The 23,886-nt window shown below is 39.6% G+C and overlaps 1 protein-coding gene across 4 annotated transcripts in view; it reads right to left on the bottom strand.

Annotated features, from left to right (window-relative positions):
* Positions 1–23,886, bottom strand: part of RAB3GAP2 (RAB3 GTPase activating non-catalytic protein subunit 2) — a 53,510-nt gene that overhangs the window by 28,871 nt on the left and 753 nt on the right. The window contains exons 2-8 of one of the 4 annotated variants that reach the window (XM_086631730.1): positions 10,922–10,986; positions 7,142–7,265; positions 5,580–5,661; positions 3,536–3,583; positions 3,346–3,421; positions 3,097–3,198; positions 1,884–1,983 (exon numbers count right to left, since the gene is read on the bottom strand). In XM_086631730.1, coding sequence (XP_086487856.1) covers positions 1,884–1,983; positions 3,097–3,198; positions 3,346–3,421; positions 3,536–3,583; positions 5,580–5,661; positions 7,142–7,265; positions 10,922–10,986 — 597 coding nt within the window. Of the gene's footprint in view, positions 1–1,883; positions 1,984–3,053; positions 3,199–3,345; positions 3,422–3,535; positions 3,584–5,579; positions 5,662–7,141; positions 7,266–10,921; positions 10,990–23,886 lie in introns of those variants that run through there. The other 3 variants (XM_086631729.1, XM_086631731.1, XM_086631732.1) reach the window with 3 other exon arrangements.

Here is a 23,886-nt window from a genome sequence, read left to right on the forward strand (position 1 = left end):
TTTTACTCTCTCTTATATGCCACGGAAATGCTACCTTTTCATTAAGAGGATAAGAATAGATATTATTACAGAGATCCAGGGAACCATTTAGCGTGGCTGATCAGGATTTGAGCATAGCTAAAACCAGATGTCTAGGGAAAAATATTAGAACAAGGACACATATCTGACGCTTCCTGTAAATCAGCTTCTGAAGAGATCTTCTCAGCCAGATGTAAGCTCTAAGCTATCAGAAAACCTCCGCAGCTTTCTTCTCCACTAATCTGTTACTTTCCCTCTGAGCCCAAGCAAGTCTTTGGCATCCACATCAACCTCAGGCAAAGAACTCCACAATTTAACCTCACACTACATAAACACACATCTACTTTTGATTTTGAATTTACTATCACCTAGCTTCATTTCATACTCCTTCATCCTGAACTGGGAGGAGGAGTGAGCCATCCATTCCTACTGGCCATCTATGACTCAGAGAAAAGCTGTCTCACCACAGTAGCATTTCTCAGTTCCTTACCACTCATCCCTTCTATGTAAGATTCAAGCCTTAGTTTAAGGGTGCTGCTGTCCCAACAGTTCCTAATGCTGTCATGCTGGCATACCCATTGTGCTTCCCACCTACACCCAGACTCATGATTGTCTGCTGATGGGGCTTGCAATAGGGGAAACAAGAATCTGACAAATCCGAAGTTCAATTAGAACAACCATCAGGAAATGTGGGAGAACAATTCAGCAACTGCACCTGTTTAACATTTTATCTTGCATAATTGTAACAGTGCCATACTCGAACAATCCACCACATGGTACTGTTACGTGATTCTCTTCTCACCCCAGGAAACTGACCCTGTTTCAAAATCAAAGTATAAACAGGCACTATAATAAAGGAACAGGATCAAAGGCTGCACAGTCAAACCAGGTATCAAAAGCTCTTAGACATTAACACAAAGAGCAGTGATCATTACAGATGTCATCACCACAGCATTATCACTTCCAATGAAGTTCTTACTCGGAAGAAAAGTGTTTCACTGACAGTGAAATCAGCATCCTGACATGCTAAGAAGCACCTTAGCAGTGGACAGCTGAGCATCATACAGCAGCTCACTCACTCTTTCCCTCCTACCGAGATAGGGAAGAGAATCGGAACAGTAAAAAGTGAGAACACTTGTGGGTTGAGATAAAGACAGTTTAACAGGTAAAGCAAAAGCCATGCACGCAAGCAAAGCAAAATAATGAATTCATTTACTACTTCCCATCGGCAGGCAGGTGTTCAGCTGCTTCCAGGAAAGCAGGGCTTCACCACACATAAAGGTTACGTGGGAAGTTAATTGCCATAGCTCTGAATGTTCTCTCCTTCCTCCTCCTCTCCTCCCAGATTTTATCACCAGGCCCGACATCATATAGTACGGGATAGTCCTTTGGTCAGTTGGGGTCAGGTGTCCTGCCTGTGTCCCTCCCAGTTTCTGGTGAACCTCCAGCCTGCTCACCGGCAGGGCAGTGTGAGAAACAGAAAAAGCCCTGATGCTGTGTGAGCACTGTTCAGCAACAGCTAAAACATCAGTGTGTTATCAACACTGTTTTCATCACAAATCCAGAACATAGCACCATACCAGCCACTCTGAAGAAAATTAACTCTATCCCAGCTAAAATCATTATACAGTATTATGGCGAGAATGTACAAGACAATCAACGCTACTCAGACAAGTTGTGCTCTGAGAACATTCTCTGTAGAGGAAGAAATCTCCTTGTATGTAGTAGATGCCTATATATTGATGGACAAGCACGGAAGATGCAAATTCCACCTTGATTTGATATTTAACAAACCTAAGTAAATTTCATGTAATGTCAAGTACTATCAACAGAATCAGAAATAAAACATTTCCTCTTCAACATACCTCTCGCTACCTGATTGCGACATGCACGAAGAGACTGAAAGAGGCTAAAACCATCAATTGTTACAATTGCTGCTGGGTACAAGATACTTAGTTCTTCATTCTGTGGAAGAAAATGAGAGAAGGGAGACAAAAAAAAAATTAAAAAAAAAAAATCACTGTTACTGTTGTAGCAGCTTCTTTTCTAGCTTTTTATACTACTAACGACATGAAGATGACAATTACGTCCAAAAAGTTAATATCTAACAAGCCCCAGGCAACAGAATAAGGCAAGACTACGGAAATTCAGTATTAAATCATCCAATATATGAATAACAAAGTTATTTAAGCACATAATTTTATAATTTTATCTTCTTTCTATGACTTCAATGTTTGCTTTATATATTTTACGGCTTAAGGAGAGAACACAAAAGTTACAGCAGCTTGTGAAGGCCACAGAAAAAAAGGTTTATCTAGAATGCAAGTATCAAGGTTTTATGAGCCAAGTTCTGAAACTGGATTAGCGCCTGAGTTACCACTTGGGCACATAAATGCTAATTTGGTGATTTAAATTCAAGTCTCAAATTTTTTAATGCTTCTGTATTTCAGAACTGATCCCAAAATGTCATGCTAAAATCACATGAGCATTTGTATAAAGCAAACTTGGAAATTTCTGTAACTTCATTAGTTTTCTGCATAAAGCATGCCAACTCATCCAAGAGCAAAGAAAGCTGTTTTTTCTACTAAATAGCTTATGCTCTGCAAGAGCCTTCTCTGAAGGAAATACTCATAATGACATGCAGGTTCCTAGCACTATCTCCTATAAAGACTGTTTTAATTTTCAGCTACCTTCTCTGTGAAATAATTAAAATAAGTTCTTATGAATGAGCACGTATAGCCTCTTGGCACCTGTCAAACTGTTTTCTCCTTTCATCCATACATGATCATATTTTGTGCACATAAATGAATAAATAGGAAATGAATGAAGCCTTCCTTTGCAAGGTTATCACTGAGAAAAATCAAATCTATAGAGCTAACTAAATATTGGAAAAAATAAAGGCTGATTCCTCAAATTACACAGGCATGAATACTTCTAAAACAAGAAATCCAGAGTCTCTTGTTCTAAGGAATTGTCCACCCATCAAAAACTGGTAAAGGACATAGGGGATTCACAGAGAAGACTCCCCTCCATACCCCATAACACTGCCACTTCGCTTTTGAAATAATCTGACAAAACCTGTTCTGTGACACCAGGATGCCTGGGAATTTCATAGGTTCTGCACTTAAGCTGTAGGACAGGATCTTCATTTAAAAGCTGTGCAAGAAGCAGTACTCCACTCTAGAAGAGAAAGAATAAGAAGCATGAACATTTCTGTCCGTTTTCTTAAGGAAGGCAAAAAGCACTATCTGCAGAAACAGAAGTTTTATAGAAATAGATGTTTATTGTAATCGCTTGCTTGTGGGCCTGCCATGCTGAGAAACATACCTCAGTGTAAAAACGAACATAGCCAGAGGTGAAGCCAACCACAATGCAGGTCCAGTCAGGACGGCCTGTGGAACTCCTGTTGCACAAAGATATACTAAAAGTTAAAAAAAGCCCTGCTCTAAGCTGTAGACATATAAAAATCTAATCTATGGAGACTGATGATGCATATAGGTAAGAATATTAATCCTACCTCTTCTGACTTGCCAAAGGGATACACAATACGCTGCTCACACATTCACTAGAAACAAAAAGATAAAACTAATAAGCATATTTCTTCTCCAGTTGTGAAATTTTGCTCTACACAAGAGATCTTGCTGAGTCAGCACTTTAAATATTTTAACAATATATTAATGCAGCACACAATTTATCAAATACATACTAAAAAGATGAAAAAAACTCATTTTAAAGACGTTTTCAATTACAAGTTCAAGAGCACCCAAATAGATTGCATGAGTGCTTATTACACCTTGTTACTGCTGTCTTTTGTCATTCACAGACTAATTATTCTGCCAGTACTCTTCAGTAAAGATTCAAGTTAAATCTCATGTACCTAAAGGTAAATAATTTTTTCCTGTTCTATAATGATATACCAAGAGTAACCACTTTTTTAAAAAAAAAAACGACTGAACCATATTTATCAAAATAAATTTTTTGAAATATATTACACAATTAGGTAGATTTTAGATCCATTGCATTTCACCACTTTATAATTTGAGAGCATCTGAAGAGCTAACACGGTCTTCCCAGTTAATGCAACAACTGAGCATCATAGTAGGCAAAGCATGCAGAAGGCAAGCATATGAGCAGGTCTCAATATCTCAAATCAAAAGTTATTTAACTGTTACCATGATATAAAGTTTTACACTGTCTGGGGAAAAAAGCAGTACAAAGGTTTTATGACATAGCATATAAATTCAAGACAGCATCCCAAACAGCACTTAAAGCATAAATGCCTGCAGCACTGTTGATTATTTGCATTTCAGGTCACCTTCATTCCCCAAGGAGTGATTAAACAATCAGGCTAGACAATTACAGAAAAAAGCTTCCTAAATGCAAGTTTGACATGAGTTGCAATTCAATTACAACTTCAAAGCAACGTTAAATACCTCAGTGAAATCTCATCTTCCAATAGCAAAGCTTAGCCACTACAGAACAGGTGATTGCCATATTCACAATTCCACAGAAATGGAACCTTCACCTACAGGAAACACTCGCAAACCTTAAATCAAGACGTAGTGAATATAACTGTGCCTGTCTGATGAAAGCTATCTGTTCCGTATGATAGTGTCTCTTGGAGCTGTAGCAAGACAGTAGCAAGAAACAAACCCTCAAACTGAATTTCTTTCCTTTTTTTAATAAAAGATGGCAGCATAATTTCAGTGGTGGTATGAGAGGAAAAAAATAAAAGATATGCATATAAAACAGTCCAAATGTGTGGCAGCAGCACCAGGTTTATAATAAAGGATTACGTTTTTTACAGATTGGAGAGAGGCTGATTATGTCAACACCTCCTGCAGCATAACAGAAGGTTGAAGCCAATAGGGAGCATGTTCAAAGGCAGATAGCAACTCAAGGCTGCAAACTTAATAATGAAATGCAAAATCCTCTTCCATATGGGAGATTCAAGAAAGCATCTGTCTGGCTATTTGAAGACAGATCAGGCAGAAATATTGTATAAATACCAAATGTATGACCAAAGCGAATTTTCCAAGTCTATTAAATGACTTAGAGCCCAAAATCATCCTTGATCAGAGAGATGACTTTATATTTGCTTGAGGTTTTGAAAATGAAAATAAGTATTTCTAAAAGAACTTCATACATTCCTAGTTGCAACATGACCTAACAAAATTTCATCTCTACTATAAAAGTAGATTTTTCAAAAAGGGTCCTTTTTTTTTTTTTTCCCTTCTATAACAGGAACTTGTGAAAAGCATGATAAGCCAGAACTATTAAAACATCTAAATTGCATGCAAGTACACTGATTTGCACAGACAGTACCTCTGTTAATTTGCATAAACTTGTCCTAAGATATCACACTATGCATGAAGAGTGACCTTTGCAGACAATGTTTCTGATCACCCAGCTTACTCCATTTCTGTTTTCAACATTAAAATGCATAAGATCATGAATGCACTTGGATGAAAACAAAAAAAAAAGTACAAGGAAAAATAATATATTACTAATCATTAAACATGAAAATGACATTTTAATCGCAGTTGCATTTCAACACGTACCCTTCTTCAACATTCAGAGAGCCAGTCCAGTCAATGGCATATTGCATTTCCTCTTTTCCCTTGTCACTGTGCTTCCATTTAGCTGCCATTAAGAATAAAGACACCTTCTAAAAAACTGTAAACTTTGAAAACCATAAAAATAACACTGCACTTTCAGTGATTTTCTGAAGAACTCTTATGTTTTCTTGGAAATTTACACGGAACATACTACTAAAATTCTGAAATGCTTAGTTTTATTTAAAAAGACTAAATAATAGTCTATTATTTAGTAATACCTACTTCATCAGTAATACCTACTTCATCAAATTTTAAAGGGTTCAATTAATGAAACAAGCATCTTTAGAAGAAAAGTACTAAGCAAGGGCAAACAACTTCTGGGAAGATTACTGAAGATAGCTTAAACAAATAGCAAATTTTAATCACCAAGACAGACATGGGAATCCTACATTAAATCTGAAAATTTTTAATGATTGCATCATAATCAAGGTGAGAAAACACTACACTGTTATTCACAGGGTGCTATTACAGCTGACATTTGATTGTTGAATCATCTCTCAGATGTCAATGGACAACTACAAAAAAAGTGCTGTGTGCCGTTTGTCTGAGAGCTAAAACCTGAGACACAGGGACACTTCTGCCACACTGTGGTACAGTTGCCACGCTGTGGTTCAGCAGAAGCAGGTCTCCAGCAGCTGAGCTAAATCACCTCCTTATTCTTGATCCAGTAAGAAGAATTTTCTGAGGAGTACTGCCATCTTTTCATTTCTGTTGAAAAAAATCAGCTACTAATCTACATCAGTTTTGGAACACACTGCTTTGCAGGGAATGACAAATGCAGCATGACAACTCAATGCAATCTGCCTAATTATGCAACTCTGAGCTTGAACAGCTTGTTTTTGTTTTAAAATGGTGCAATACTCCCCATATCAGGACATTTCCCTTCATCATGCTTACGTGTCACCAACTGCAGTTGTTAATAGCACCAGCACCCCAGTCAACAGCACATATGTAAACAGCAGCTGGCTGATCAGTGTTCACACATTGCTAAGGGTACCTTTTAAAGTTATGAGTGCCCTACTTTAGAGTAAAACATAAAGCCATCCATTCTTCAAGCTGGAAAAGAATTTTCTACCAAAGGTGGAAATCTCAGCAACAATCCACCTCAATACTCCCTCCTGCCAGTGACACTGGCTCAGTCAGCTCATTTTTTTCAAAGGAAAAAACCAATAAGGTCAAGTATTTCTTGATGGTTAAAATTAATACAAAAGTTTTGGTTTTCTTATTGAGCACAATTAATGTCAGTATCTCTGAGCATTTCAACCTAGCTAGTTATAGTATGTATTAATTATACATGATAAAATAGTTTTCTCAGATCAAAGTATAGCTGAGAAGTAAAGACAGAACAACTTACTTGGCAAGCAGTACCTAGAAAATGCATATGACGTGTACTATAAAACACTCCAAAATTCTTGAAGGTATGACTTGGGGGTGTGGGGAAACAAATCTTGTCCTGATTGCTATTAAGTGTACTAGCATATATACTTAGGAGAACATATACTTACGCACTAAAAAGACTGCTTTCTGTTCATTAGCTATTACCATCAGGTCATTTGTTGGTGACAAGGACAACACACAGTCCTGAAGCCAGTAATTTCTCTGGTTCTTGGAATTAGATTCCTCTTCTTCCTACAGGTAAAGCTTTAGTCAACACATGCAACGATTTTTAAACACAGTAGAACTTGCAAGATTCCTGACAAAAATTTGGCTTGCCCTGAATACCAGCACTGAATGGACTATCACTTATCAAATCACTAGAGCTCCAACTTGCATGAAAAGCCATGAGAAACGCATCAACCTTGTGCTAATTCTGTGTGTTCACAAAACAGGAAAAGAAGTACTCATCACTAACTCTACTCCTCAAAAATCTTCTCCTTTCATCAAAGAGACACTAGAAAAATGAGATTTAAAGTTTTATTATCATTGATTAGAGACCAGAAAGAATCTCTTCAGGTAGTCTCATCATAATTAATACTCAAATGCTGACCAAAAACTGACCAGCATTAAGTAAATATATACGCATATGAAGAAAGTATCTAAGCTGGCATTCACACTAAAGCCTCATGGTAACACGCAACAGGTATCACATGCCTCTCCACAACAAAGAACTTTACAAAGAAACAAATTCAAACTAAGTGACAAGTTTTAAGGGTTTAACAAATGGTAAGTACTTAGATACCAGCGTTATGTAGAAAAGCAAAAAGATTGCACCTTTTTTCCTCAGAGCAGCAAGCCAAATATTTGACTGGAACAAACAAGGTAGCTCCTGCTAACCATAGTTCAAAGGCAGAAGGTTGGTGCTGTTCAGCCTGGAGAAGAGAAGGCTCCGGGGTGATCTTATAGCAGCCTTCCAGTGCTTAAAGGGGACCTACAGGAAAGCTGAAGAGGGACGTTTTACAAGGGCATGTGGTGATAGGACAAGGGGCAATGGCTTTAAACTGAAAGAGGGGAGATTTAGATTAGATACAAGGAAGAAATTTTTCACTCAGAGGGTGGTGAGGCACTGGAACAGGTTGCCCAGAGAAGTTGTAGATGCCCCATCCCTGGAAGTGTCCAAGGCCAGGTTGGATGGGGCTTTGGGCAACCTGGTGTAGTGGAGGGTGTCCCTGCCCATGGCAAGGGGGGTTGGAACTAAATGATCTTTGAGGTCCCTTCCAACCCTAACCATTCTATGATTCTAAGGTAGGTAATAGGCTTTGCGCAGACTGCTACAAGGTGGCTCAGAGACGATACTCCTGCTTTCTTAGCTCCATCCTCTTACCCTGATCACAGCAATACAAACACCTTCCCTTGTCCACAGTCTCCATTTCCATAGTCACATATCCAATCCTATCTCCTCCTAGCTTTCCAAAATATTACTTCATCCTCTAGTATCTCAAAGCAGCTATGCACAAACAAAAAACCTAGCAACTTCAGTGTGATTATTTTCTGATCCATGGAATTTATTCTGTTGTAATAAAAGTTGCATCTACTTGAAAACATACAGATTTACTCCCAGCAGAAAAAAAAAACAAACAAACAAACTGTAGGGAAAATTTGTATATCATACTCTTAATCAGTTAGTCATTAATAAGGTTGTACCATAAAAAGTCACGTTGAGCACATAAGAATATCCTGTATATTCATCATAAAGTCTACATTAGCACACTACAAACATTCTGATAACTACCTTTGTCCACACTCTCTTGATTTGTTCAAAGAGATAACCTAATTTCATGACATTTTTGTCTGTTGATGGATATCAAATTCTGTAGTAACAATTTTTCCCTAATTACTGGCATTTTTCAAGACTTTACAAAAAGGTGATGAAGTTGTCTGGGATACTCATGACAACTTTAACTCTGTGACAGAAACACATAATCAAAACCCAAAGAAACGCCTTGTACTAATTTTGAATATAATGATTTTCAAACTGAGGAAAAATAAACAGAAATGAAAGGCTTGTTTAAAGATGAAAATTAAAATTGTATCTCAGATATAGAGTTTAAATCAAGTTATCTATATGCATAAACAAAGAACTTGAAATCCAAAGACATAAAACAGACATCTTATATTAGTGATAAAAACAAGCTAAGGGTTAAAACAGGAAAAGCACTGAACTTGTCAAAAGAAACTACTTTAAAAGGTGAAAGACAGAATGATTAAAATCAGCATTTAAGGCAAGACTCCAACATCATCATCATCCCTACAAAACAGCTAATCAGTTCCATAAAATGACACCTTACGGAAGAAAACTTTTTTAATTATTTTTTTTTTCCAATGCCTTCTCAAAAGTTGCCACGTTCCATGAAATAAATACTTGTCCATGTGACTTGAGTAATTCCAAAAAAAGATGTGCTTTACACCAACTACGATGCAAATCAACAGTTCAAAGTTTTAAAAAAGGAATTCTTTGTTGTATTATACTAATAATTCTGAACTCTGCACTAGACTGATGCACTCATTTTGGTGTGCGTTCAGACATACAGACTCACATATTTATATGCTCCTAAGCAGAACAACCTGTTTGCTGTGGATGACAGTTTGTTCTTTCTGAAGAGTTTGACCTGGAACCACTAGCAACTTGGGAGGAAAACATGTAAACAGAGAAGGAGGTCTCGAGCAAGAAAGATGTGGACTACCTGGCAGAAGAGTTTGACATTTTAAAGAAAAAAAGAGATAAAAATAAGACAATTTCAATTTAGCAACACCTGCTGGTTTTATCAATTTACAACATAAGTCAAAAACAAAGCACTTGTTCTCCTCATTAAGGAAGTTATAAACATAGCACATCTAACAAAGACGTGGCGTGAGAAACACACTCATTTCGTGGCAATTATAGTGGAGCTGAATAACCATCCTACTTAAAAGAATTTTTACTCTTTTCATTCCCTGACATCAGTGTCAGTGATTCATCCCTGCAAGACGTCATGCTCCTTTCAACTTGTTTGTTACCTCAGCTGAAAAATCTGTTTCCCTGCTGAAGTAAATAGTAAAAAAGATACTGCCCAACTCCTTGGACATACTTCCTGCATACTGAGATAAAGACAGCAGATGAGAGAGTTTTGTTAGCAAGGTGAGATCTGGATTCCTCAGTCTACCACATTAGCACTCTCTAACATGGAATTAATCAAGCAATTCTGCTCAGATGACTCATTCAGGTGCAGAGGATTTCTACACAGCTTCCCTAACATCTTATGCAAGTCAGCTGGTAGCTAGAAGTCTCAGCTTTACCAACAATTATAGACTAGTCACGTTATTCTTAGTTGAACTAGTTGGACAGAGGGACGTTTTTCTTCCCTTTAAAAAGCAACTGCGCCGCCCTATCCTGCATATGTCATTTGATCCCTCCTGTAACACCATCCAAACATCACAACATAAAGGAGAACTACATGATCATCTGAAAGATTCTTGTGTCAGAGATTCATGATTTAAGAGGTTTTGATTTACATTAATTCATGGTAGATTATTGTAACTCTGCTGCCCTGCCCTACTCTGGCTAGCTACAGGACAAAAAAAGATGCCCACAGCTGCACCAGCACAGAAAGATGTGAGTATACTCTAGTGAGAAAAAAACCTACAGAATACGAGTAATTATCACAATAGGTAACATCCAAGATATATTTAGAAATAATTACAGGAGCAAGGGACAAACAAGCAGTCACATTTGCAACACTGCTCAAGATCCTTCTGGCCCAGGAGGTAACTATACAGGAGAAAAAAATTAACACACAAATGAGTGGAAAAGTCTTTTAGAATAGGCAAGTTAGCAACGAAAACTCATTTATATAGAGATATGAACTTACAGGTTCTTGTAATTCTGCTTCATCCCAGGCTCCCCAGCCACTATCTTCCCAGCTTGTTGATTTGCCTGCTTTAAGAGAAAAAAGATTTGTCACATGAGTACAGCACAGGCAAGGAAAAACACAATCAAAAAGGATGGCTGGTGGTCATTTTCCTTTCCCCACCAATGCATTATAACTTTGCTTATGTCAGATACTAAATGAGTTCTACAGAAAGAACCATGAAGTGGTAGAAATAGCTGTCTTCGTTCTCTGTATTCACTTCCATTTTCGACACTATGGAGAAGTAGTAACAGAAGATGTAACCTAGGTTACAAATTGGAAACAGGTGTAACAACATCTGTGTCAAATTAATTCTGACAGACTGCATCAAGAACTCAGGGCAAGTAACATGTTACAGTGCCTGCTACAACACACCACTGGTCCTTCAACAGGGCCTCTCTGCACTTTACCAGAACAAACTGTTTAGTTAAATGTGTATTTCATCAGTTTCTCACAGAGATTTCAAGAGACCTAAGACATACTTTTAGTTTTATACAACAAGCTGAAAATGAGCACAAGGATCTTGGCTATTCAAATCTTTGCAAGACAACACAGAGGAAAATTAACGAGACACTGATTAGTTTCAATTATGTCATTCAGAAACCTCAGAGAAACCACAAGTTTACAAAATACCCTCAAACATCTGAGAAAGCAAAGACTCATAGGAACAGGCCTACTTCTCAGCTGTCTTATTAGAGTGAATATATTAGTCTTACATAAAAACCATGTGAAATTCTTTCACCTAAAAATACAGAATTTGATGTGAATTTAGAAGTCTATGCAAAGGCTAATTACACACAGGCATTTAGTAGTAGAAGAGATACAATTCTCAAACATCATCATCACTGGGACCCTCAATAAGTAAATAAGCATCACCACGTTCAGCAGAAAAGCAAAGCACTGACTTCCATCTGGAAGCACTAGCACGAAACCTGAAGCGGCAACATCAATAAGTCTTCAAGACTTTTCCAATTATTTCTATCAAGTTCTTCATTAACTGATGTCATGGCTACTTTGACCTTAAGACGAAGTTTAAACGCCATGCCTCGAATTAGTTTAAATTTAGTTTTAAGCAAGCAAGATTTTTGCCGTTTTGGATGGTCAAACAGTACAAGACAAGAAGGTTTTTATCAAGAACACTTCAATTTAATTTGGTCTAAAAACTCTGGTTCCTTTACCATCAGACAAAGAAAGACAGAATCCAATAGAACAAAACTGAACTCTGTATTCTGCCTGTTTAGGCAGATTTTTAAACTTCTGTATGGCTAATGAAGACAAAAAAATTGGGAAAAAAAATATTTTAGCTTAAGACATAAACTTTCCACCAATGCTGTTGAGAAGGTAGTTCACAAGACTGCAGAAGACAAAACACCCACTCCATTAATAACCTTTGTTAAATTTGAAAGGTCTGTACCATCTAGAAAATGGGTAAATCATCCAGTTTTACCACATCATCAACACAGATCTGACTGCAGTTATTTCAGGCATAACTATATAGGCAACAAGCTTCCAAGGGTCACGGTTTCATCTTGTATCTCAGGTTAAGAGTTTTCCAGTGTACAAATATGTAAAAGAGAATTATGGCAAATACTCTTGAATAACAACCACAGAAGAAAACAGTAATTAACTTCAATGCTTAGTTTAAGATAGCTAACAAAATTCTACTCTGTTTGCATTTTATTATCTTAAAGGCAAGAAAATTTCCTGCCTATAAAATTCATGGAGGAAAGAAATCTGTCAGTGTGCCACCGTCCAGAGAGAAACATAACCATACTCAAGAAACACAGTCAGAGCCAATTCCTTCTCTACAGCACGGAGTAGACCAACCTTTCCAAGAAACCTCAGCCACCGCAGTTCTGAGACTGAACATCCGACATAAAACTTCCACTGTGAGCATTCTTGCTGCCTCTGCAAATAGCTACGTTTTCACGGTTGTTGTTATCTTCCTCGGATGAAGCTAGATCAATCAAAAAAGGATGGAAAAATGAGGTAATGGTGAGGCACCATTCCACTGATGAAGCTGCACAGATCTTCAGAACTGTGACCCGCTCTGTAAAGTCAGCATTTCCTCCAGTTTACAAGGATTAACAAGCTTGCTCCTTCATATCCATCCTCCACATTGTACAGACTGCACCTGCATGCGCTAATCATATGTATTTCTCAAGCCTCTGGTTGCATTCTTTCTTTTCTTCCATACATTCTTTTTTTAAAAAGAAATTAAATTAAAAAATATAAAATTGTTTCCTTATCCATATTACTCAGACACTTCATCTATGCAATGGCTAGCAAAGCAAGATATTAAACAATAGACAACTAATCTCTGAAACTATGGGCAGAGAAGCAACAGAGGAATACACCTGTCATACTTCAAATCAAAGCACATCCTTATTCACCTGTGCCAATGAATTACAAAACAGCCTGTGGAAGCTGTCAGCTTGCAGAGACTTTCCTAGGCACCAGCACCTGATAAGGTAGGTCAAGTGAGAGCTGACATAGAATCCAAGGTCTGTTTACAATGAAGATTTTGAAGAAACACCTCACCGTTTCCTACGGTAACATTACAGATGAGAAGCAGCAACTGTGGAATGAAAGACATAATCTAGTAACCAATATCTAAACAGTTCTTGACTTGCAACATATTTTTTTTCCCCAGTCCCCTGCTGGGAAAAATCAAGCTTTCCTGAGCAAATCTACCTTTCTTTTCATCTCCATCACTGACTAGTAGTAGACGCCTGGTAAACAGTTTTCCTTATCTTGATAAAGCAGCAGCTGTATGCCAGATTTCGCTTTACTGTGGACATTGCAAAAATAAAAACTACCGGGTCTACAAGTACCATTTCATTCTTTAATTTGAAATAATATAGCATTAAAACTCCATCATCAGCACATCTGAAACTTTAGAGCTGCTTTAAACGCTGCACATTTGCAGCATTGGTATTAACATATAAAAGAATTCAGTTCAAGTGTATTTATCATAAACTTGATACCCAAAAGAATAATTCCTACTGATAAGCATGCTTTGTTTAAAAGACAAGAACAGAAGAGAGAGAAACCTTAGCAACAGATCTATACCAATGAGGTCTAACCGGCATTTAACAGCTCAAATTCAATACGAAAGATGTTTTTATTCAGTTCAAGACTTCCTCCCCAAACTGCAGAATATCTCTCTGAGTACAGAAAACTGTGAGCACCCTCCTTCCCACAGCACAGTGATGACCTAGGGCAGGCAGCCTTTTTCTCCTACCCTCACCTCTGTGTTCCAGCTCTGTTACCAGAGGACATGCTTGGCATGGGCCTGCCCAGAAAACTCTGCATTTGCCCAAGTGGTAAACCATGTGTTGAAAACTGGATGCTCAAAGCCACAAAAGTCAAACTACCCTTACCTGCGTTGTTACATTGCTTTAAAATAAGCAAGTTGATGTTCACAGGGTTTTTTTTTAATACGTAAGAAAAATTTCAACTCATGCATGAACCAATAATCTGTCCTCAACAGGTTTTCAATTATGGGCCATAAAGTATCAAGCTGCATCAGTCAAAAAACTAATATAGGCATTCTTTGTAGATATAAAAATGATAAATTAGTTTCATATCTTAATGGATTGGTTTTGGCTGGGATAGAGTTAATTTTCTTCATAGGAGGTGGTATGGGGCTGTGTTTTGGATTTGTGATGACACAAACACATCAATGTTTTCATTACTGCTAAGCAGTGCTCACACAGAGTCAAAGCCTTTTCTGCTTCTCACCTCATCCCACCAAGTAGGACAGGGGTGCACATGAATGAAAGATGACTAAATTAAAAATAATCCAGGTACTACATAGATTCTTTAAAGAAATGCTGCAAATTTCCATGGCTTACAGTTGTAACAACTCCAAAAATAAGTTTGAGGTACCATGGTGGGTGGGAAAGCTTTGTATGCCATATAGCACAGGAAACAAATGACACAGATGACATACGAACCACGGTATTTCAGCCTTCTTTCAGGTGCAAGTAACAGCTTAACTTACAGCAAGAAAGAAGGAAGTTTATCCAGTACAGCAGATGCTAAAGCAGAAAAAAACCTGAGCGCAAAAAAAATTTGGACAAAGTACTTTGACACATAGAATCATAGAATGGTTAGGGCTGGAAGGGACCTTCAAAGGTCATCTAGTCCAACCCCCCTGCAAGGAACAGGGATATCTCCAACTAGATCAGGTTGCTCAGGGCCTCATCCAACCGGGCCTTGAACGTCTCCAGGGATGGAGCATCCACCACCTCTCTGGGCAACCTGTTCCAGTGTTCTACAACTCTCATGGTAAAAAATTTTTTCCTAATATCCAACCTGAATCTACCTCCCTCTATTTTAAAACCATTACCCCTTGTCCTGTCACAACTGGGCCTCCTGAACAGCCTCTCCCCATCTTTCTTGTAGGCCCCCTTGAGGTACTGGAAGACCGCTATAAGGTCACCCCGGAGCCTCCTCTTCTCCAGGCTGAACAGCCCCAACTCTTTCAGCCTGTCCTCATAGGAAAGGTGCTCCAGCCCTCTTATCTTCGTGGCCCTCCTCTGGACCCTCTCCAACTGGTCCATGTCCTTCTTATGTTGGGGACTCCAGAACTGGACGCAATACTCCAGGTGAGGTCTCACGAGGGCAGAGTAGAGGGGAAGAATCACCTCCCTCGACCTGCTAGCCACGCTCCTCTTGATGCAGCCCAGGACGCGGTTGGCCTTCTGGGCCGCAAGAGCACATTGCCGGCTCATATTGAGCTTCTCGTCCACCAGTACTCCCAAGTCCTTCTCCTCAGGGCTGCTCTCAATCCATTCTCCGCCCAGTCTGTATTTGTGCCTGGGATTGCCACGACCCAGATGTAGGACCTTGCACTTGGCCTGGTTAAACTTCATGAAGTTGGTACGGGCCCACCTCTCCAGCCTGTCGAGGTCCCTCTGGATGGCATCCCTCCCTTCCAGCGTGTCGACGGCACCACACAGCTTGGTGTCATTGGCAAACTTGCTGAGGGTGCACTCCATGCCACTGTCCACGTCACCGACAAAGATGTTGAAGAGGGCCGGGCCCAACACGGACCCCTGAGGGACGCCACTCGTGACCGGTCTCCACTTGGACATCGAGCCGTTGACCACTACTCTCTGAGTGCGGCCATTGAGCCAATTCCTTATCCACCGAGTGGTCCATCCATCAAACCCATGCCTCTCTAGTTTAGAGAAAAGAATGTCGTGCAGGACAGTGTCAAAAGCTTTGCACAAGTCCAGGTAGATGACATCCGTTGGTCGACCCTTGTCCACCGATGCTGTCACCCCATCATAAAAGGCCACCAAGTTGGTCAGGCACGATCTGCCTTTGGTGAAGCCATGTTGGCTGTCATCCACCACCTCCTTGCTCTCCATGTGCCTTAGCATGGTTCCCAGGAGAATCTGCTCCATGACCTTGCCAGGCACAGAGGTGAGGCTGACCGGCCTGTAGTTGCCCGGGTCCTCCTTGTTCCCCTTTTTAAAAATGGGGGTTATGTTCCCTCTCTTCCAGTCATCGGGGACCTCGCCAGACCGCCACGACTTCTCAAATACAATGGCCAGTGGCTTGGCAACTTCATCTGCCAGTTCCTTCAGGACCCGCGGATGGATCTCATCAGGTCCCATGGACTTGTGCACCTTCAAGTTCCTCAGATGTTCCCGAACACCATTCTGTCATGTGTGTTGAGAGCACGTCATTTAGTCTTCCCCATATCTCAGAACGGATTAACAATTACAGATGTAACAAAATTGAGGCAGAGTTCATATTTTTACGATATTTTACATGAAAACTGAAACAAAGGAATCTTAAATGTATATAATGCAGTCTGGAGACGGAAGATCTGATTAAAGAGGGAATACAAAAGAGCTTGTCAGAAGACTCTTCAATATACCAAATTCAATAAGAGGGATACAGAAACAGTTGAGAACAACCTACTGCTAAGTGCCTGTGGCAGTGGAGTTGGACCTAGCTGATCTTTAAGGTCCCTTTCAACCTAATCATTCTATAATTCTATGATAAATGCAATCTAGAATTCGATTTTGTAATGTATTTTTTTTTGTAACCTTGTTTGCAACTCTGAAATAAAAAGCCTGGCCTTCTGTATTTCTGAATTAAATTAGTTGATTCAGATAAAGCAAAGTGTGTAAGCACAAGTCCAAAGATGCTGTTTAGAGGAACTGGGTGCTGAAGAGCACTTTTCAGCATGCTGTCAATGTAACAGGGCTGGATTTTGGAGAAGAGTTTCTGTGCCAGGCTAAAGCCATCATTCCTACTGTAAAAGGAAACACTAAAGCGATACCTCAGCTTGGAGCAACCCCCTAAATCATGGGGTTGATTTTTTTCTGCCCCCTAAATAAGCAGCAGCATCTCAAAGTTGTGTGCTGTGCCACTTATCATTCTGAAGCGACCAGCTCACAATCACAGATGCAGGTAGGTATCATCGCTTGGGAACTCCCAAAGCAAGTTTTGGTTTGTTTTGTTATTAATTTCATTTCAGTAATGAGAGGGAAGTACATTTGGGAACTAAAAATATCCGCACGCCAGGAAAGTAGTGATTTTTTTATTTCATATTAACGCCCCCAACGTTTACCTCGCAGCAGTCTTACCTGGCCGTGACACTGAACTGCTGTCATCAAGCCTATCAAATGTTTTAAAACACACAGTTCGAGCTCAGAGTCTACTGGAAGAACAGAGATATATCACTTCAAACAAATTGTAGCTAAATTCCTCAAATTATAAAATTTATAGAAAAATGTTATGTCTTTATTGCTCAATTTTCTGCTCTTTTCAGTTAAACATCCATTAATTTCTTAATGCTAAAATTCTGTTATGCCTGTGAAGCTTTATCACATTTTGCAAATAAGATGGATTTTTTCATTCATGTGTACGCCTTATTATAGACAGTTGTATAATGGAGTTAACTGTAACAGTTATTTTCTGATCTAGCCAACATGCTTGCCAAAACATCATCAATGCAGCAAGCTGTCAAATTAAATGTAATGCAAATACTTCTATTCCCAGAATTTGCACATTTGAAACAGTAGTTTTCAAAGCCACTTAGATACCACTAGGCTCAGGCTCCACAGAGGATCTGTGCCTCATTATTGCCATTAACTTTCCCCAAGAATCTTTAATTCTCATGCTTTATTAATCCTGTTCATTAAAATACAGAGAAGTATTCAGTCCCTTTTTTCCTAGAGAATAAAGGAGTGGGAATTCCATATGAAGCATCTTTAACCAGTTCACTCCACAATACTGTTTTTATTTTTAAGCCACGTGAGGCAAGATCCACCCCAACACCTTTTATTCTAACATGTACAATTAAAAAGTAGCTACATATTTGCATCACTACAGATCAATGGTCACCTCAGCAGCCTAGGAACTTTTCCCAAGTTGTTTCACCACTGCATTATTAGCAATCTTAAGGTACGACTGCGGAATGCAAGCAAGGAGAAAGACACGAACCCTTCCATCAGGGTTTCCTGGCCTGGGAGGAAACAGGCACCTACAGAACTGACTTCACATGAGGTTCAAATGAGGAGGACACCTGGTTTTTCCTCCTCAGTTTACCAGCCAAGTACATCCTTTGCACAAACTAGACAAACTGTTGGGCTACAGAAAGAGATTAAGTGAAGCTGTAGTTGATAGGATGCTTTCCATCCTCTTTTTATACTGCTGAATGTGTTTAAATGTTTACCTGTAGAAAGGAAGGAAAAAAAATAATGAAGTTTCCCTAGAATAAAAATGCAGATTTTTTTTTTCTCAAGTCAATTACTTACATCTATATTTTTAATACATGTAGCACTTTGATAAGCCTTTTCAAACTAAATTTGAAATTGATAACCTAGATTAACTTATTATAATTAAACGAAATATGCTGCTACGTCAAACACAACCAGTTGAGAAGGTACAGCTTTTTTATTCATACTAAGGGTATCTAACTTCTAACTTCAGTAAAAGTCACAGTATCACATAGTGATTTAGAAATGTATACAGTTTGCATTTTTGGAAGTAAGCAAATTCTTTTCCTTTAAAATGTATTTACAAAAATGCTTTTACATTAACCATCCTAGATTGTAGTGAGGCCAACAGACTCAAAGAAAATATTTTGGTTAGAATGAAAAAATGACCAAAGTTAAATCAGCAGGAAAAATTTCTCTGATCTGTAACTAAGAAATCAAAAAAGAGAAGACCTATAGTTTCTAACAAAAACCCCCAAATCCACACATTGAACATCCTAGAGGCATCTTTTTGAAAACATTTGTTACCCAAAGTCTGACAGGAGCTTTTGAATATTCTACTAAGCACCTAAAACATTAAGTTATGACAAATACTACTAACTTATGACATAACTATTCAGCTATGACTAATTTAAAGTAATCAATTTGTTAACTGAAGTACTATTTAGGAAAAATATTTAATATGAACGTTTACTTTCCAAAAGTAGCCAACATTTTTCATTTAACAATAAAATTTAAACACTAGTGAATGTTTCCATATAAATGCAGTGTAACTTTTAAAAAACCAAACACACAAGAAAAAACAGTAAATAAAAGGTGTGGTTCTCAAATTTAAAATGAAAAATACTTATAACCTTGACATGTGTTTATTAAGCTATGTTTGTTCACATATAAGCAATTACATAAATATGAAGTTTAGTACAAAAGCTGTATTTGATAGCTAATGAATATAATTTCAGTGTTGAACTTTTCACTAAAAAAAACCTACTCATTAGTTTTCTTTTCCCCTAAAGAGTAAAACTATAAAAGCAGATTAAAATTTAAGTTTTTAAATGTACAATTTTATTAAACTACTGCTTTAAAACAGTACATTCTGCCGATGGAACAGTTTTTACTAAAGCATTCCTTGATAAGAAGACATTTATTTCTATCTTGCTTAGTTAAAAATATTTGCCCTGGCTCTCTTGAGCCACAAAATGCAATACGCGGCTTAACTATTCAGTTGGCTACGCCACAAAGCGGCAGCAAAACAGATCTGGAGAAACAAGTGTAATTCCTGCTCCACACAGCCAAATCCATTTTTTTTTCTAAGGATACCTCCGCAATTTACTTATATATAACTTAAAATACCTCTCCAAGTTGTAACGGTGTTTCTCCCTATCAAAGATTCATAGATTCATAGATTTCTAGGTTGGAAAAGACCTTAGAGATCATCGAGTCCAACCATCCCTAATCCCCATTAAACCATATCCTCAAGTAGATCATCCACCCTATTCTTAAACACATCCAGGGATGGGGACTCAACCACCTCCCTGGGCAGCCTATTCCAGTGGCTGACAACCCTTTCAGAGAAGAAATACTTCCTAACATCCAACCTGAACCTCCCCTGACTAAGCTTATGCCCATTTCCTCTTGTTCTATCACCCATCACTAATGTAAAGAGCCCTTCCCCTACCTCCCCACCATCTTTTCTCAAGTATTTATAGGCCGTAATCAGGTCTCCCCTCAGCCTCCTCTTTTCCAGGCTAAACAGCCCCAACTCCCTCAGCCGCTCCTCATAAGTTTTATTTTCCAGCCCCTTGACCAGTTTAGTCGCCCTTCTTTGGACTCGCTCCAGGAGCTCAATATCTCTCTTAAAGCGAGGGGCCCAAAACTGGACACAATATTCCAGGTGCGGCCTCACCAGTGCCGAGTACAGGGGCAGGATCACTTCCCTGCTCCTGCTGGTCACACTATTCTTGATACACGCCAGTATCCCATTGGCCTTCTTGGCCACCTGGGCACACTGCTGGCTCATATCAAGCCGATAGTCAACCAACACCCCCAGGTCCTTCTCCGCCAGGCAGCTCTCCAGCCACTCCTCCCCGAGCCTATAGCAATGCTTGGGGTTTTTATACCTCAAGTGAAGGACTCTGCACTTGGCCTTATTAAAGCTCCTGCCATTGGCTTCAGCCCAACGATCCAGTCTGTTCAAATCCCTCTGAAGGGCCTCCCTACCCTCGAGCAGATCGACACAGCCTCCCAGCTTGGTGTCATCCGCAAATTTACTGAGGGTACATTCAATCCCCTCATCCAGGTCATTGATAAAGATGTTAAACAGAACTGGACCCAGCACTGAGCCCTGGGGAACCCCACTGGTGACCGGCCTCCAGCTGGATTTAGCCCCATTTACCGCCACTCTTTGGGCCCGGCCATCCAGCCAGTTTTTAACCCAAAGGAGGGTGTGCCTATCCAGGCCAGCAGTTACCAGTTTCTCAACCAGAACACTATGAGAAACTGTATCAAAGGCTTTACTGAGGTCAAGGAAAACTACATCCACAGCCCTTCCCTCGTCAACCAGGCGGGTCACCCTGTCATAGAAGGTGATCAGGTTTGATTGGCAAGACCTGCCTTTCATAAACCCATGTTGACTGGGCCTGATCACCCGGTTAACCTGTATGTGCTCATTAATAGCACTCAAGATAACCTGTTCCATGACTTTGCCCGTCACCGAGGTCAGACTGACAGGCCTGTAGTTCCCCGGATCCTCTTCTGCCCTTTTTTGTAAATGGGGGTAACATCCGCCAGCCTCCAGTCCAGCAGAACTTCCCCAGTGAGCCAAGACTGCCCAAAGATAATGGACAGGGGTTTGGCAATGACATCCGCCAGCTCTCTCAGGACTCTCGGGTGGATACCATCAGGCCCCATAGACTTGTGGGCATCCAGCCGAAGGAGCAGATCCTTGACCCGTTCCTCTTGGATCACAGGAGCTTCGATTTGCTCTCCCTCCCTGCACTCAGACACCAAAGGCCAGCTCACCTGGGAACTGCTGACCTTATTATTAAAGACTAAGGCAAAGAAGGCATTAGGACCTCAGCCTTGTCCTCATCCCTAGTGACTAACGTACCCCCTGAGTCCAGTAGGGGCTGGAGGTGATCTTTAGCCCTCCTTTTGTTATTAATATATTTATAGAAAGACTTTTTGTTGTCCCTTACGGAGCTGGCTAGTCTAAGTTCCAATTGGGCTTTTGCCTCCCTGATTATCTCCCTACATGTCCTAACTTCCTCCCTGTATTGATTCCTGGATGCCTGCCCATTCTTCCAAGACTTGTAGACATGCCTTTTTCTTTTGAGATATTCCCAATCTCCTTTGTCATCCAAGCTGGTTTTCTACCCCGGCGGCTCGATTTCCGGCACACAGGGACAGCTTGCTCCTGTGCCTCCAGAATTTCCTTTTTGAGTAGTAACCATCCCTCCTGCGCCCCCTTACCCTTGAGAGCTGTCTCCCATTGGACTTTGTTAACCAGACTTCTAAACAGCCCAAAGTCAGCTCTCCCAAAGTCCAGCTTGGCCGTTTTAGTGTTCCCCCTCCTAACTTCCCCTAGAATTGAGAATTCTATTATCTCGTGGTCACTATGCCCCAGGCGTCCTCCAACCTTCACATCTCCCACAAGACCTTCTCTGTTCACAAACAGCAGGTCTAGATTAATGCACTAAGGATTTCGGCTTCAAATGACTAATGTATAATCCTATATAAAAGTCACTTTGGGAACTCCTACTTGCTTACATTCATTTTCATTTATCCTGAACCATGAAAACAGCTGTGGTATCGAAAATTTACAGGCACAAATCCAAAGGATTTCAAAAAGTCTAAATGAGCAGGATTTTGGAAAATGCTCACTTCTGATGCTCTGCCTTGATAACTGAATGAGCAAATATAAAAATAGCCCAGAATACAGCCAACTCATTAAAATGGAAGAACAGCACATTTTAGAACATTTATCTTCTCTGCTTCTACCATTTTGGTGGGTTTTACAACACACTAAACGTTTTTACAGTTGCCATTTGAGAAATCCACTCCAACAAAAGTATCAAAGTTATTTCACACAAACTTCTCTCACATGTACCATCAAATACAAGAGAAATATTTTAATTTCTTTCAGTACATACTTCTAGAAACGCAAACACATTACAATCTTTCGCTTTTATCTTCAGTATTCAAGAGGCACTAACAGGGCTCTATCAGTTCCAGAACCTCACCTTTAGATACAGGTGACACCAAAAGAAAAGCCGTAAGGCATCTGTATGCATTTTTCAGAGCATTTTGGGAGTCAAACAACAAGCAGAAGTAGCAGCACAATATTGTTTTCTACCAAAAGTTTTGGACAATGAAAACTGCCTGTACGTTCAGCTAGTTAACTTTACCACTAAAGCTTCTGTACGTACATTGTGTATTTTACTATTGCTTTCTTTCTGTGTTCAAGATTGAACTCAATTTACTTACAGTTGAAACGCACCTTTTTCACAATCGTTATGTCATCTTTTTACCATGACCTGTAGTGACAGGACAAGGGCCAATAGTTTTAAACTGAAAGATGGTAGATTTAGGTTGAATATAAAAAAGAAATTTTTTACTATGAAGGTGGTGAGACACTGGAACAAGTTGCTTAGAGAAATTAGGGATGTCCCATCACTGCAAGTACTCAAGGTCACACTGGACAGGGCAGGAACAACCTGATCTAGCGAAAGATGTCCCTGCCCATGGCAGGGGGGTTGGACTGATGGTCCCTTCCAACACAAACTATCCTATGGTCTCCTCCTCTTTCAGTTCTACCCCAGACCTTTCAAGCTTTTTAAATAAGCACCTTGCTGCTTTCTCTCATAGTTCTGTTTACAGTTGAGGGGACTTCACAAGCATCCTCCTTAACCATTTCAAACCCTTTCTTTCCATGCTGTTGCCAGAAAGCCAAAACACCAGTCAAATACATGTTGTTAACACAATATGGTACTAACAACATACAGCTCGGTGTCTCGATTCCCTGTACTGTCTGTCCTGGGCATGGATCTGTTGGTCCTTCTTCTGTTGAGAACACAACTTCTCTTCCAGACAGCTCAGCTTGCTCTGTGCATTGCCTCACACAACAGAAATCTGGTCCACAACTTCAGACTACAGCTGCTGTAAGATTCACTGTCTTTTAATTTA

This window comes from Tauraco erythrolophus, chromosome 2 (assembly GCF_009769465.1).
Source record: "Tauraco erythrolophus isolate bTauEry1 chromosome 2, bTauEry1.pri, whole genome shotgun sequence".
NCBI lineage: Eukaryota > Metazoa > Chordata > Aves > Musophagiformes > Musophagidae > Tauraco > Tauraco erythrolophus.